We start from the raw sequence: 15,408 nt of genomic DNA, 5'->3' as shown, positions 1-15,408 counted from the left end.
TGGAAACTTCGAAAAGCTATTTATGGGGCTGATGTGACATGTTGCAGGACAAATTAACATAGGGCTTGCATTGCTCACCATCTGGAGAACTAAGTCAATTATCACTCTTTGGGCCAGTTTCACAGACATGGCTTAAGCCTAGTCCCGGACTGGATCACACTTTCAATGTAAAATCTCCATTGAAGATGCTTTTTAGTCTAGTATTAAGCTTAAGCCTTGTCTGTGAAACCGGCCCATACTGCATTAAGGCTAAAACGCATGGATAAATGATAATTGAAGACCGTATGAATAAAAAATGTTTACGAACAATGAGAAGGTATATTGGGTCATGGGCCCAAAACACTTCATTTCAATGATTTGCTATAGCTCTGTAACTAATATCTCCTGTTATGGATAAAGCAGAGGATCTCTGTGGATCATCCATTGATAGTTACAGTACCAAATCTGATAGCATTGTAAGCCATCATTACCAAGGGTTATATTAATAACACGTGTCAACATGGATATGACTCAACACAGGCCTTAGATGCACCCTAGATGTAAGTCTATTTTTTTTACATGGATGGAAAATAGTGACATTCATGACAAGACAATGCACACGATAAAACCACTAGAATACTTGCCCAAAGCCCAAAAGGTCATGTAAAAAATAATAATTGAAAAAATAAGAACAAAAATAGACGATTCAATGTTTTTATTTTGTAAAAACACATTTTCTGAGACTAACATAATTTAAATTAATTCGAGTGTGAGCTTAAATGGAGAAGATTCCAAGGAGAATAACTCGTTTTCCACACAACGGAAACAAGAATCTGCTGGATTCATAGCCTGAATATGGTGACTTCCCTATGCATGTCATACAGACGTTATTCGGACATTATGAATTGTAAATACTTGTCGTCAATGGCCCATCTCTCTTCACAGCAGTGAACAATGAACAAACACTCCTGGGGAGAGAGAGAGACAGAGAGAGAGAACTGAAACAGTTATCAAGCTGTACAGCCTAATACGAGTAGGACCTCTTGCTCCATCCCATCTGTCCTACAAGGTAATCCCACTCTTCCCTCTGCATACTGAACAGGATGTACCTGCCATCTCAGAGCTGCCACCACCCCTCTGACAGACTTTCTCTGAGCTGTAGATAACAGTTTGGTATATATAGGGATAGGATATCCCCACACTAATATCTCTCTTGTATATCTACTTTTGCCTCGGCTATTAAAACAGAGCTTCCTGTTCTTGATCGCAGATTAGATTCCATACATGGAATAATGCAATCCATTGCTGCTACTGATTTACATGTAAATGGATGAGTAACATCTGTTTTGGTCAATTAGAACGTTCATGGTATGTTTAACGAGACAGACTTGTAGAAACACACCATATGTTCATTGATTGCAACTCCCTATACAAATTAGGTCACAAAATGCTCGTCATCACAGCTCAATCAGTGTCACATTTGAAACGTGGCATTTATTGAAGATTAACAGAGGGGGAAAACCTGTATAATGTGAACTTCAAGACCAATTTGAACTGCTAACGAAAGGTAATGAACAACATAGTGTATTTGGTCTGGCAGAACTTCCTTTAGTGCATTCACTACTCCTTTAGTCATAGGACAAGACAGGCCCATTCAAACCAGATAATGACACAAAAAGGCTATGTAGATTTACATACAAACAAACACTACAGCAGTAGTACGGTATACACGTTCACTGCAGAGGATGTAGAAATCTGAGGACTGGTATCAAACACATTTGACTGCAATGAGCCCGTCCTCCAATTTCTACCTCCGCTAGCCTCTCCCTGTCATCATTGGATGTCACAGATATCACAGGCGGTCGTGGTAAATAGGCTGAAGCGGTGCTGTCCTAGGCCAACCCATGTTGATGCTTTGAAGTCCAGAGGTGACGTTGCTAAACGATACTACACCGTATATTGTGTTGGTCGTGGGGTTGGCGGTCGGGGACGGGAGTAGTCGAGGTCCTTCTCTCTCTCTCTCTATCTCCTCTAGGCGGTCAGGAGTGGGTTAGGTTGGACAGGTCCATGTTTGTGTTGTAGATGATGGAGAATTCCGTGGAGAGCAGCTGATGGAGGCTTTTGCCGTCGTGAGAGTACACCCAGCGCTCGCCCGTCCAGTCGTAGCGCTTCGGCCCACTGGGGGAGACAAGAGGCCATAAGAAGATGAGGCTGACCCTTACAGTGGCCTCCAGAAGGATTTGGGACAGTAAATTGAAAATTGGAATTCGACTCTATTCTCCAGGCTTTTGGATCGAGAACAATGAATGAATGAGGCATAAAGTACATAACGTCACTCGATAGTGCGACACACACACAGCAACAATATTGGCTAGAGACCAGCAGATTCTGAAAGAGTGACATCAACTCTCAACTGTCGGAATTTGAATATGAGTGTTTGAGAGCACACAAACCTGGTAGGAGACGATAGCCAGATCTGTTTGTTGGGCGTCTGTTTGTTGATGACGTACGTCCCGTGTTCGTCACTCACCTTCACTGTCAACACACCGCTCTGTCAGGGAGAGAGAGAACAACACCTCTGAGCATACAGGGTAAGGAAACTGTAGAGGGATTTATATTAAAAAATCGGTTTCCACATTTATGTTTGGCAGAGACTTTCGGCTATATTTTGAGGCTTTAATAACACGGTATACTTATACATCTATTACAAGGCAAATACTTCAATAGAAGAATGTAACATTCTAATAGAGAGAGTAGAGAGAGAATGTGTATACTGAGAATGTAATACTGAATCTGAACTGATGACATCACAGTTTTTACACCTCAAGAGCTCACAGGCATTTCCCTTCCAGGGGACGGTAAACTTAAGCAGATTGGGGTACAATTGAAATCGGCCCTCTTCAAAGCCATTAGTGCCTGGACAAAGTAACAACTTGAAATGTTGCTAATTCATGGCATGAACTGATTAATCCACATGGAAATACATGTGTTACAATGTCAATTTAATTCTGTGCATTGGGATTAACTGAAATTCAAACTCCAACCCTAGACCCAATATCAATGTGTCGTTGGTACGGCTGGTTCAGGTGTGAATCCCATTAGCAGTTATGATCGATTCCTTATCCAACTTCATCAAAGGAAAGTGACTCAAGTAACATCTCTCTCCACTCCTCGACAGACACAGAGATGGTGCCAAAATTGTCTGTATGACTTCCAAAGCTTCTCATCTCTGCCTATAGGCATATATGACCCAATGCTCCATTGCAAGCAAATCAGACAGTCACAGTTTGAGATTCAGAACACGTGCATGGCACATAAACAATCAGACACACATTGGGCGGGCTGCCAGCTTTTGAATACTCCATACGCCATAATAAATAATCTGAAAACTGTGTTTCCAGTAACTGACCCCCCACAAAGTCAGCCACCCCTGATTAAATGGAATGTTATTTCTTTAATTAATTCCGGCTGCTGTTCTTAAATGGGATCTTTCCTGCCCCTCTCCTCTCCCCAGGCTGGGGTTGACCTCCAGGCTGCAGAGCTCCACAGTGGGCTTGTAAAAGGGTGTTAATGAATATCCTTTTCACTCGTTAAGGGGATTAAGCCAGGATGGGGGGCTGGAGGACGGGCTGGGGCGGGGGTGTAACCACAGAGAAGGAATCCTATGGCTTCTCTGGGTTCCATATTAGAGCAAGAAGGATTCCGTAAGTGGCTATTTCAGGGGCCGTTGGTGATTCCGTTGGGGGAAAGGGCAGGACATGCAGTACCCCTGAATATCCTCTGTGTGCAGTACCCCCTGAATATCCTCAGTGACTGTGCAGTACCCTCTTTGTCAAGGACAGGTTTTAAGCCTAATCTTCATGACACAGTGCTGTTAAAATCCATCATCTAATTACGAGGTGAATACAATTTACAGTACAAAGTGGGGGGCAAGAGTGAGTGGGCAGAAGTATGCACTTAGTAGTACAGATGAGTACTGTGTCCCACCCACCCATGGTCGTTTCTACTGTGTGTCAGTAGTCTATATTTCATTCTGGAAAATAGTGGCCAGCAAAAGTGAGAGCTGGGTTTAGCCAGATGTGATTGGGTTACTGTATTTCTTTTATAGGGGTTTGCAGTGTGTGTGTGTGTGTGTGTGTGTGTGTGTGTATTGTTTATGGTCCCATATGTTACTCCCGGCAGTTGAAAAGAGGGTCAGCTGCCAAGACGGGAACATTAACCAATCAGTCAGAGGAGAGGAGGATGAAAGCTTCTTCTCTGTGGATGGAAGGAGGGAGGGAGGGAGGGAGGGAGAAAGAAAGGAACTGATATAGATCTCGCTTGTGCGTTTATCCCAGAGGAAATCTCACTGTGTGCACGCACGGCACGCGCACGCTGTGTTGGCCTACTGACAGGCAGGGCATTCCAGTGTGTGACATTAATCTGCCCCGGTGGTGGTGGCGGCAGCGGTAGGAGACGTGGAGTGAGTGTGAATGACCTGTCAGCCTGTCAGCAACCCCCCCGCTCTACAGCGGCCTAAGTACCCATCACCCCCTCAGCTGCTGCACCACCGCTGTCCACAGAGGCCGGAGGAAGCGTAACCCAGCCAGACGGCACTGCTAGAGAAGGATGGATGGATGCTACTGCTTCCATACTTAAATACAGGCTGAGAGACTGGACATGCTGAACGAGCCGTGGGCCAAAGCCAGGTCTATAACGAGGTGGTAACAACTACCACATTAGGAAAACACATCTGGGCAAATTACATTTTCCTTCCAGGAAAAGAGGAGGAGCGAGGTAGAGGAGTGAGGTAGAGAAGGGGAGCGACTGAGAGAAGAGGAAAAAAGAAAGAGAGAGAGAAAGAGAGGGAGACAGAGAGAGAGAGAGAGAGAGAGAGAGAGAGAGAGAGAGAGAGAGAGAGGATTAATCTGTCACCAGGCTAGTAGCCTGTCAGTCAAGCCCCCCTGCAGCCAAATCTACCAGAGAGCAGTTCAGCCTTGACTCTTAATGGCAGATCTCGAGTTGACCCTCAGAGTGTCAGGCGGTGTGTACTGTCAATAAAGACATAAACACCCCCCGTTTACGGCTATCAAACCTGACACTCACCACTGATCAATGTAAAGAGAACCCATTGCATAGGCCTATTGAATCTACTGCATATGCGATGGCTATGTGGCTATAGTGTGACTTACTCAAATGGTGCGGACTAGTTAGGACAAGGAATAAAGGGATTTAGCCCAGGTATGGTCTTCTTCAGACACTTGATTCAAGGACAAACACATTCCACCAGAGCTATAAAGCAAAGATAAGTGTTGTGGGGACAGGGTCAGTCACTGGAATAGCCCCCTCAGACTTCCTTTGGAAGACCATAGCAGGTTGGAGACATTCACGTATGCCTGAATGTGCCTTCATGGATTCTGTTACGAGCTCTCAGCGAGCAATAACCGAACGAGTAGGTAAAGAAAAGAATAACAATAGGATCCACAGGGGAACGGCGGTTTAATGGAGGAACCGAAAAAGCGTTACGTCAGCCTGGCAGACCATTGTGTGCAACACACTGAGTGCAAGCATTGTCTTTGAAACCGGGCGTCTAAAAATATCTCTCAGTCAGCGTTAAATCGTGACATAAACAATGCCCTGCATAAGTAATGGGACAGTGAAGCATGTTTCTTCTTCTTTTGGCTGTGTACTTGAAAAGTTGAGATTTGAGTAAAAGCAGAGATTTTCTACTTTTATTTGATGGTATTTGTGTACTTGGTTAGAAATAGCCTAACAAGATTCTTTATACACATAGTCCCCCTATTTCACGGCGCAAGTAATAGGACAGATTAATATAATGTCCAAATTAAGCACTCTTACTTAGTATTGGTAAACAATTCTTTGCATGCAATAGCTACAACCCTTTGACCCCAGCCTTTTCAGCCTGGGTATCTTCTCTGTGATGCTCTGCCAGGCCTGTAATGTAGCCATCTTCAGTTGCTTTGTCTTTTTGCCTTAAATCTCATCATCAGGAAATAAAATGCATATTCAATTGGATTTCAATCTGAAGATTGACTTGGCCAGTCAAGAACTTTCCACTTTTTGACCCTGAAAAAACTCCCTGGTTCCTATGGCAGTATGATTTGGGTGATTGTCTTACTGTAATGAATATGCAGACATTTGCTTGTACTCGAGCAGATAAGATGTTTCTGTACACTTCAGAATAGCCTACACATTATGGCAAATACTTTCAAATACTTGATCTGTGCTTGTTGCAGTTTGCCTGGGACAATGGAACCAATGGAATTGTCCCAAGAACATGTTTGACCAAATTCAGCATAAGCTAGCAAATTATTTGTGATTGATAGAAGAATATACACTTAATACACATTCAGTAGCATTATCCCTATGGTGATAAGCAGCCTAGCCCATTTTCAGCTCTGACAACTTTAATTTTTTCTCGTTTTGATAAATGAATGCCTTCAGTTATGGGTCAGAGTAGCATGATGGGAAGCGTTCCAGAGGACAGATTGCCTTCGTTTCAGTTGGCCCGCCTCCTCTACACCACCAACAGAGAAGCCCTAATTGGGTTTGCAGAACTGGGACAGAAATCAATACTGCAACGGGGCCTAATCAGCCCTGCACACGCACCGTTCCAAGTTTATAATCAAATCGTCTGGTAAGGAAACGGTTGTTTTCTTCAAACCCATTTTTTCCTAGTGTTTCAGTATTAGAAAAGATGTTATTTGTATGGATCTAGTGAACTCATACATTCCAGCTTAGATATTCTAAGTTCGTTAGTTCCCTTCTCTCTCATCAGGAGTGGGTCAGGTCTCAGGCCATCAATAGCCAACATCATCGAGTTGCACTGCAGGTCAAAGACTGTCAGATTAACACATGCACGCTCGCACGCATGCTGTTTCATCATCACACACAGTCATGATTCACTACTAGTCCAACAACGATCTTTACCATCACATTTTCATCATCCATGTTTAATTGCTTACATCAACTATTTGTTGCATAAAGGCATAAGCATTATTGTCAGCCACCAACATTACTTACCAAATATAATAATCGATGCACACAGTCTCTCCCATTAAAACATTGTAAGAAAAAAACTGTCTTCTGATGAAAAAAGCATGTAGTGATTGCCTTCAGAGTAAATGGAATATGTGTCAACACCTCCATCTAGTGGACAACATGGGAGTGACAGATCCCACATTTTTCGATAATTTCCCCCACCCCTCAGGCCATGTCATGGATAACTTTAGTTTATGGACCCGGAAAGTCAGGGACTCAATATTTGAGTTGGCCAACATGCCTGCATCTTATCATTAGGGTTGGGTACCGAAAATCGGTACCGGTAGGTACCGGTTACTTTACATTCGGTATGTACCCGTACCGAATCGCAAAGGAGATTTCGGTACCTCACTTCGGTACTTTACTGGTGACTCGTGACGTCACATCGCCTGTTAAATTTCCACTCAGTGAAAGCAGCGAGTACGGAAGGATAACGAGAAGGTTGCTAATAGCAACTTCCGCTAGCGGGTTGGCATAACGCGACGCTCGACTTATGGGTGCGTTCCGTAAACTCGTTCTGGAATTCTGATCACCACTCGTGGAATGCCTTCTGTCCAATCAAATGACTTGCTCCCCTTATGACGTCGGGCCCAGTGTGTGTTGCGACGCTCTCAGAGCGAGTTTACGAACGCAAGCCTTTGATTGGACAGTGCACTCCAGGATTCGACGCGTCTGTTGATGACGTAGGGCGGATGTGTGGCTGCGTCTCTGCCAGGTGGACAACATGATCGGGGATCTCCTGATATTCGGGTACTGTGTCAGATCATGTATATATCATGTAGATATATCCTTATCCTACTACTGTGTCTGAAAAATCGTCATGTCATCATGGACCAGAGAGGGGGAGGGGAGTAGTAGTAGCTGAGCGGCAACAGAGTTTGGATTTTGACGAGGTGGAGGGCTCCAGTTCATCAGAGTTATATTTCCTCTTGGTCTTCTTGGTTCCGGGGGCTATGCAGGCCTCTTCACTAGATCCCTTTTCTAAGAATATTCTGATGTCCTTGAGGGGCTGCCGAACAAGTGTGTACTCGTATTCGACATCAGTACCAACGATAGGCACCCCCAGCTTAATGGAGTCCCCAAGGCTCAGGAGTTTTATTTTCATTTATTTTAATTTGAGTGTATATTTAACTAATATATATTGTGCCTCAGCAATACAAAAGTGAAAAGCTGTTTAATGTTGTCGACCGTATATATATATATATATATACAGTATATATATATGTCATTTTTAAAAATCAAAAGTACCGAATTAAGTACCGTTTTGGTACCGGTACCGTTTTGAAAGTATCGGTTAGGTACCGGTACCGGATAAAACCCAAACGGTACCCAACCCTACTTATCATTGTTGAGGTTAAAACAATAACTCTTAGTCGGATTCACTATATTACATTAACATGTTTGGCATTCAGCAGACGCCTTTATCCAATGTGATTTACTTTACAAATATATTTGACTAAGTAAATCATCTATCCATCATTCATAGCTAGAAGAAGGAATAATAATTTTTTAATTTTTTTTATTGTCTTTTTACATCATTTACAGTAGAGAAACTTGTTTCCCTGTCCCTTGTAGGGGTGTAACGGATCACGGAAATTCCGTGATCCGTTCGGATCGCCCTCCACGGTTCGGAACGCATGTGTACCGCGGATCAATTGCAAAATGTTAACAAGTAATAATATTACTTAATATCTCTTGTAAATCACAATGTAGAGTTGCCATGAAAAGATAGACGCGACAATTGCGGGCTTTGTTTTACTCTAAAGCGCAATGATAGGTTGATAATGCGAAAGAAAAAGAATCCGTTGTTTGCTCACACGTGAAGCTGGGAATCCACAACAACAAGGCTGCGTTCGTAAATCCGCTCTGGAATCTGAACAGCGTTCAAGGAACGCCTCTTGTCCAATCAAATGACTTGGTCCCTTTATGACGTCGGACCCAGTGTGCGCTCCGGCGCTCTTAAAGCGAATTTACGAACGCGGCCCACAAGTGTATCATGTTACGTTGTTCGGCGGAGAAGAACGCATTTTTTTCATACCATGTTCAAAATAAGGGTTCACTTTATTATTTAGTTAAAAGTGGCATAAAACATGTTTATTCATCTGCTTTAAAGAGCCCACTGCTGCAACCAGGCGCCTCCTCCCTCTCTCCTATCATTTAAATTGAGTGTATTTCAGTATAATTATGTAATGTTTGAGTGTAGAATATGTTTATATATGTATGTATATATATATTACCAGTTTTGACATCTTGAATGTTGTTGGTTTTTGTCACATAGTAAAAGTGGTGTTTTTACAGAATTCAAGGAAAAAGCAGTTTTTATAAAAACAAAAATGTTTTGTGTTGATCCGAAAAATGATCCGATCCGTGACTCAAAAACCGTGACACGATCCGATCTGTGAGTTAGGTGATCCGTTACACCCCTAGTCCCTTGATACTCCTAAAGAAAGCATGTACTCTAGGGGCTGGATTCCCAGACACATACTGAGCCTCACCCCAGACTAAACATCCTCTGGTGTCTGGGAACCTGCCCATCTAAGAACAGAGGAGGTTGTTTCACTCCCTATATGGGCATCTAATAACAACAAATCATTGATTAGCGAAAGGAATGTACTTACAGAAAAGACAACATCCGAGTCGGCACCTGCACTTGTCATCAAAGGTCCATCCATAAGATCCTCAAAGAAGTCTGTCAACGAATCAAGTGTCTCATCTGCCAGTTTCTCATAATCCGCTTCAGTCATGTCACTGTGGAGTAAATTGTGTGGAGGAAAAAATGATTTCTTGAAGACAGATTTTTTTTTAAAGAATAAATGTACCGTATTTTCCGCACTATAAGGCGCACTTAAAAGCCAAAAAAAATAAAATAAAACGACAGTGCGCCTTATAATCCGGAGCGCCTTATATATGGATCAAAATGTAAAAATGACATGACCAATAAAAACAATTTAATAATTATAAAATGTGTCAGTACGACTGGTAAACTACAAAGCCGCACCGCTTGCAGCATTACGGTAATCAGTAAACACCGGTGCTTACTCACAGTCCCACACCACTTGTGTGTATAAAGACCACAAAATGGCTCCTGTCAAGAGACACGCTTACGACGCAGAGTTCAAGCTCAAGGCTGTCAGTCACGCAGTAGAACATGGGAATAGAGCAGCAGCGAGAGAATTCAACATTAATGAATCAATGGTACGGAAGTGGAGGAAGCAAGAAGATGACCTGCGCCAAGTAAAGAAGACTAAACAAAGTTTCCGAGGGAACAAAGCGAGATGGCCACAGTTAGAGGACAAACTCGAACAGTGGGTTGTTGAACAGAGAGCAGCAAGTAGAAGCGTCTCTACAGTCACAGTTCGAATGAAGGCAACAGCGCTAGCACGGGACATGAACATCGAGGAATTTCGAGGCGGTCCTTCTTGGTGATTTCGTTTTATGAAAAGACGTAAACTCTCCATCCGCGCAAGAACTACCGTCTCGCAGCAACTGCCAAAGGATTATCAAGAAAAGCTGGTCACTTTCCGCGCATACTGCGAAAAGAAGATCACTGAAAAGAAGATCCTGCCAGAGCACATCACCAACATGGACGAGGTTGATATGGACCTGTGTTGTTTTGTTTGCATTGCATTTAGAAATGCTATTACTGTAACGCCAAATCAAATTCCTATATGTGTATGCTTAATGTGTATGAATAAATGGCAATAAACGTTATCTCATCTCATCTCATCTCTCATCAGGTTCCACTCACCTTTGATATTCCTGTGAACCGCACTGTGGAGAAAACGGGAACCAGTACGGTGTCTATACGCACCACAGGGAATGAGAAGTCATCCTTCACTGTAGTTCTCGCCTGCCAGGCTAATGGCCAGAAACCTCCACCGATGGTTATTTTCAAGAGGAAGACCTTGCCAAAAGAAAACTTTCCAGCCGGCGTCGTCATCAAAGTTAACCCGAAGGGATGGATGGATGAGGAAAAGATGAGTGAGTGGCTGAGAGAAATTTACGTCAAGAGACCGGGTGGCTTTTTCCACACAGCTCCGTCCCTATTGATCTACGACTCCATGCGCGCCCATATCACCGATGCTATAAAAAAACAAGTGAAGCAAACTAATTCGGAGCTTGCCGTCATTCCGGGTGGATTAACTAAAGAACTCCAGCCGCTAGATATTGGTGTAAACAGGGCGTTCAAAGCTAGACTGCGAGCTGCGTGGGAGCAGTGGATGACAGAAGGCGAACACACGTTCACCAAGACAGGGAGACAGCGCCGGGCGACTTATGCCACTATCTGCCAATGGATCGTGGATGCCTGGGCTGATATATCAGTCTCAACTGTGGTCCGAGCTTTCACGAAGGCAGGAATAATCACTGAACTGCCAGGCAACAGGTATAGTATAGTATAGTGGATAGTGTACATAGCCTTTATTTATGTAAACCAGCTCCTTTCCCTTCTTGTTTTTTTTTCTTTCCTAGCACCAGGGGAGCCCCGCCTCCCAAATTTCGTTGTTTGGTACCTGTACTATAGCAATGACAATAAAGACCATTCATTCATTCATTCATTCATTCATTCAACAGCAGCGACACTGACTCGGATAATGACGAGAGGGAGCCGGGCATATTGGATCCTGTACTCGCCCAACTGTTCAATTCGGACACTGAAGAAGAAGAATTCAAGGGATTCGTGGAAGAGGAATGAACTGAAAAAGTGAGCTTTACGTGTTATACATAACTGAACAATGTTGAGTTATGCACTAACGTTTGATTTAGTGGTATCAGACTGTTTCTTTTACTACGTGTTTACTGAAATAAAGTTTGAATGTTTGACTGAATTGAATTAATGAACATCTCATCCCTCTGTCTCCATGTCATTGTAGAACACCCATGCCTTTGGAATGTGAAGCTTGAGGTCTACAAAGACAAAGAAAAGTTCCCCTCCACGTTTGGGAGAAGAGTGAACAAGGCTGGGAGATATTGTTAATATTGTTAACTCATTGACTGCCAAAGACGCCAATTGGCGTCTTATAGAATAGTAACGTTGACTGCCAAAGACGCCAATTGGCGTCTTATAGATTTTTTTTTTTTTTTTGCGGGGATCGCGTTATTGACATGTTCTACACCTAGCGAGTGAATTTCAGACTTGGGTGTAATGTATTTCGGTCCCAGATGGGGGCAGTAGTTTGATAAAAGCCTGGAGAAGGAAGTGGCTTGCTGTGGGTTGTAGTAATGGCGAAACGGATCAGGGTATGTGCCAAACGCGGCGCGGAGCATTGCGGCGCGGAGCATTGCGGCGCGGAGCATTGCGGAGCAGCGCGGCATCGCGCGACTCTTCAAACAGTTCAGAGTCGGATGATACAGAAAAAGTGCAGAAAAAAAATTAAAATAAAAAATCTGCAGAAAAAGCTCGTTTTCTCTGTTTATTGGTCAAAATCAGGTGTTTTTGCTGAAACCACCCTATGTTCTACGGCCGATTTCTAAACACTCAAAGAGGCTAGAAACAAACTTTCTTTTTCTGATGAAAGAAGAGAGTCTAAAGTTTTGGTAGATATGTTCAATGTTTATGTAGTCCGAAAAGTTAATATTTGGTGGGTCTTCAAAGTTCAGCGAAAATGCCCCAAAAGTCTGGCAGTGTGGAGCTCTCCGCTCTGAACATGGCTGGCAGTCAAAGAGTTAATATGTTATTGTTAATATTGTTAATATGCACATTAACGTTTGAACAACGTTACCATGGGAGTGAACGGAGTTGTCAGAAGAACGCTTAATAAAGTTTGACTTTATCTGACTGTTGTGTTGACATTCCCTTTAGCACAGCTCCATCTAGTGGATGCATAACGCAACCCCAGTCAAAAAAAAAAAAAACGACAGTCCGCCTTATAATCCGGTGCGCCCTATATATGAAAACAGTTCTAAAATAGGCCATTCATTGAAGGTGCGCCTTATAATCCGGTGCGCCTTATAGTGCGGAAAATACGGTACTTAAATTAAAGGTTGGATATCAAATTTTTGTCAGTGTGACGTTAAGCTAATTCACCAAAAGGTGCATTTTTTAGAACCCTTTTTACTCAACTTTACCATGGGTGCCAATAATTGTGGAGGGCACTGTATGACAGAGACAAAGGTTCATACAAGAGGAAGGTCATTTCACATAATACTGTAGGCTAGTACCTGATCTGAGCAGCGTTCTCCTCTGCCCGTATTGGTGATGTCAAATGTAGGCCTCTCCACTGTTCACATCTTCCAACTCTAACATCAAGCCACTGGGACAGGGAAACAAACTGTGAACGTCAGTCATATGCTGATTAGTTTAATTAGCATAGGCTTACATTATTTTGCTCATATCAGTTGCCCATCCTGGTGACAGAGGGCAGTATGTGCAGACTTTTGTTCCAGCTCAGCACAACATATCTTTTTCACACTACAGTGTGAAAAGTAATAGGATACACACCTGGTGATAATCAGCATTAGGTGTGTTAGTGCTGAGCTGGAACCAAAGTCTGCATGCCCTTCACCTCTCAAAGACCAGGGTTGGGGATCTCTGCCAAAATGTTATTCAAAAACACTCCTAATCAACATAAGCCCAATGCACACGGCGTGCGATGCGATTTTGTCGCGCGACAACATTCGATTCTCAATTCACACCGCCAAAGTGTGTGGGTGTGAATGGAGAATCGAATGTTGTCGTGCGACAATATCGCATCGCACGCCGTGTGCATTGCGATGCGATATTGTCGCACGACAACATTCGATTCTCCATCGCACGCCGTGTGCACTGGGCTATAGAATCAACTTAGACCCATTGATACCCCACCACATACAGTAAATTATAAGTCGGTGACCTGCCTAAAATGTGTATGTGACTGTGTGTCATCGAAATAGACAGACAGAGGTCCCAAGTACCTTAGATGAACTCAGGGAACCCCATGAGCCCGTACAAGTAGAGTCATTTGGTGTAGAAAGACAGCGACAGCTGCCAAGTTGCTGAAACAGAGAGGAGAGCGCAGACAAGAAAGTCAAATCAATACATCATCTAGCTAGTAGAAAACAGCGGCTGACAACAATTGCAAACAATGAAAATGCCCCCCACTATGTAAACATTTAAAGGCAAATTAAACTTAGATATTTAGGAATGCTACAGTAACTAATACAAGCCATCGACACACTGTTCAGAAATCCTGGGGGAAAATACTGTATTGATTATCAATATAAATGTTACGGCACATGTGGGAAAACTAGGGTTAGGGTTAGGTACTAGGGTGCTAGGGTTAGGGGTAGGTACTAGGGTTAGGGGTAGTTACTAGGGTGCTAGGGTTAGGGTTAAGGTTAAGGTTAGGGTTAGGGTTAGACATGCCAGCATGTACCAAATCGACGTAGCACCTAACCCTAACCCTAGTTTTCCCACATGTACCGTAACATAAATGTACAGGGTATCTATCTAAATGTACAGGGTATCTATCGACTCTTTCTAATGTGCTGACGCACGGTGACAATGACATCCATCTATGGCCACCTGTCCTGTTTGGCAGTTAGTTTTACTACAGCCAGAAACGATATCTTCAACTTCACTCTCCCTAATATATATATCCGACCATTTGATAACTGACGAATCCCGTTAATGAAACAGATCAGCTCTATTCAGAGTGGCCATGGTCATTGGCAAGATCACTATTTGTCCTATGATCTGACTTTGGCTCAACTAGCACAGCTAACGACAGTGACAGGGGCTGTGTTCGAAATGGCATACTAGCATACTGCATACTCAATGAGTATACTGCATACTGCTTACTAAATTCATAATAAGTATGCCAATACCAGCCGACCGAAAATCTAGTTACATACATTTCTCGCATACTCAAATTTCACATAATCTACAGTGTGAACGCACTGCATACTCCAAATCTACGTCAAAATCTAGTATGAGTAGTATGCTAGTATAAGTATGCCATTCCGAACACAGCCAGTGTTGTTGACAGCTAAGCTAACTAACTGTAGCCAGACAATTATAACGTAAGCTAGTTACCTGATGAGACAGACATCTGCTGCGGCACACAGACAGTCTGGCTTTCTGTTGTATCGTAGAGCTTTGGTCGAGTATTAATCGTGAAAGACATAGTTTTTTACTCGATAACCGAATCATGTTCTCCTGTCTTGTCTGTAGCCCACCGGTCATGTAACACACTCGATTGTTTACGTCAGACGGATGATCGTGGATCCTCTCTGCCCATGCCTGTTTTGGTTTGGGTTTTGGCGGCCCAACTTCTGTCAAATGACCGCCACCTGCTGGTCTGGAGTATTATCGTGCTATGCGAAATAAAATAGATAACAGCACAAGTTAAGTACTGCAAGCTTGACATACTTATGTTGTTATGCATTAAGTTCTTTGCCATGCTTTACTAT

At 43.1% G+C, this 15,408-nt stretch overlaps 1 protein-coding gene across 2 annotated transcripts; it reads right to left on the bottom strand.

Annotated features, from left to right (window-relative positions):
• Window positions 1-679: 679 nt before the first annotated feature.
• Window positions 680-15,186, bottom strand: fxn (frataxin). Of its 2 annotated transcripts, none has more exons than XM_080530964.1 (6): window positions 15,032-15,186; window positions 13,912-13,992; window positions 13,180-13,289; window positions 9,639-9,768; window positions 2,433-2,530; window positions 680-2,157 (listed from the first exon to the last, which is right to left on the bottom strand). In XM_080530964.1, exons 1-6 carry the CDS (start codon window positions 15,179-15,181, stop codon window positions 2,019-2,021), a joined length of 708 nt encoding a protein of 235 aa, XP_080387090.1. In that variant the 5' UTR covers window positions 15,182-15,186; the 3' UTR covers window positions 680-2,018. The 2 variants fall into 2 exon arrangements, with proteins under 2 accessions (XP_080387090.1, XP_080387091.1); XM_080530965.1 differs by having other exon boundaries at window positions 13,180-13,271.
• Between the last annotated feature and the right edge of the window lie 222 nt (window positions 15,187-15,408).

This window comes from Nansenia antarctica, assembly GCF_963989245.1.
Source record: "Nansenia antarctica genome assembly, chromosome: 5".
Lineage (NCBI taxonomy): Eukaryota > Metazoa > Chordata > Actinopteri > Argentiniformes > Microstomatidae > Nansenia > Nansenia antarctica.
Note: the sequence above shows the minus strand (reverse complement) of the source record. Positions and strands in the feature narration are given on the sequence as shown.

Coding starts and splice junctions, on each gene's coding strand:
- fxn (XM_080530964.1), bottom strand. CDS start 15,181: ATGACCGGTGGGCTACAGACAAGACAGGAGAACATGATTCGGTTATCG. Junction 13,993..15,031: donor GCAGATGTCTGTCTCATCAG/GTAACTAGCTTA, acceptor TCTCTGTTTCAG/CAACTTGGCAGCTGTCGCTG. Junction 2,531..9,638: donor ACTCGGATGTTGTCTTTTCT/GTAAGTACATTC, acceptor TCTCCCTGACAG/AGCGGTGTGTTGACAGTGAA.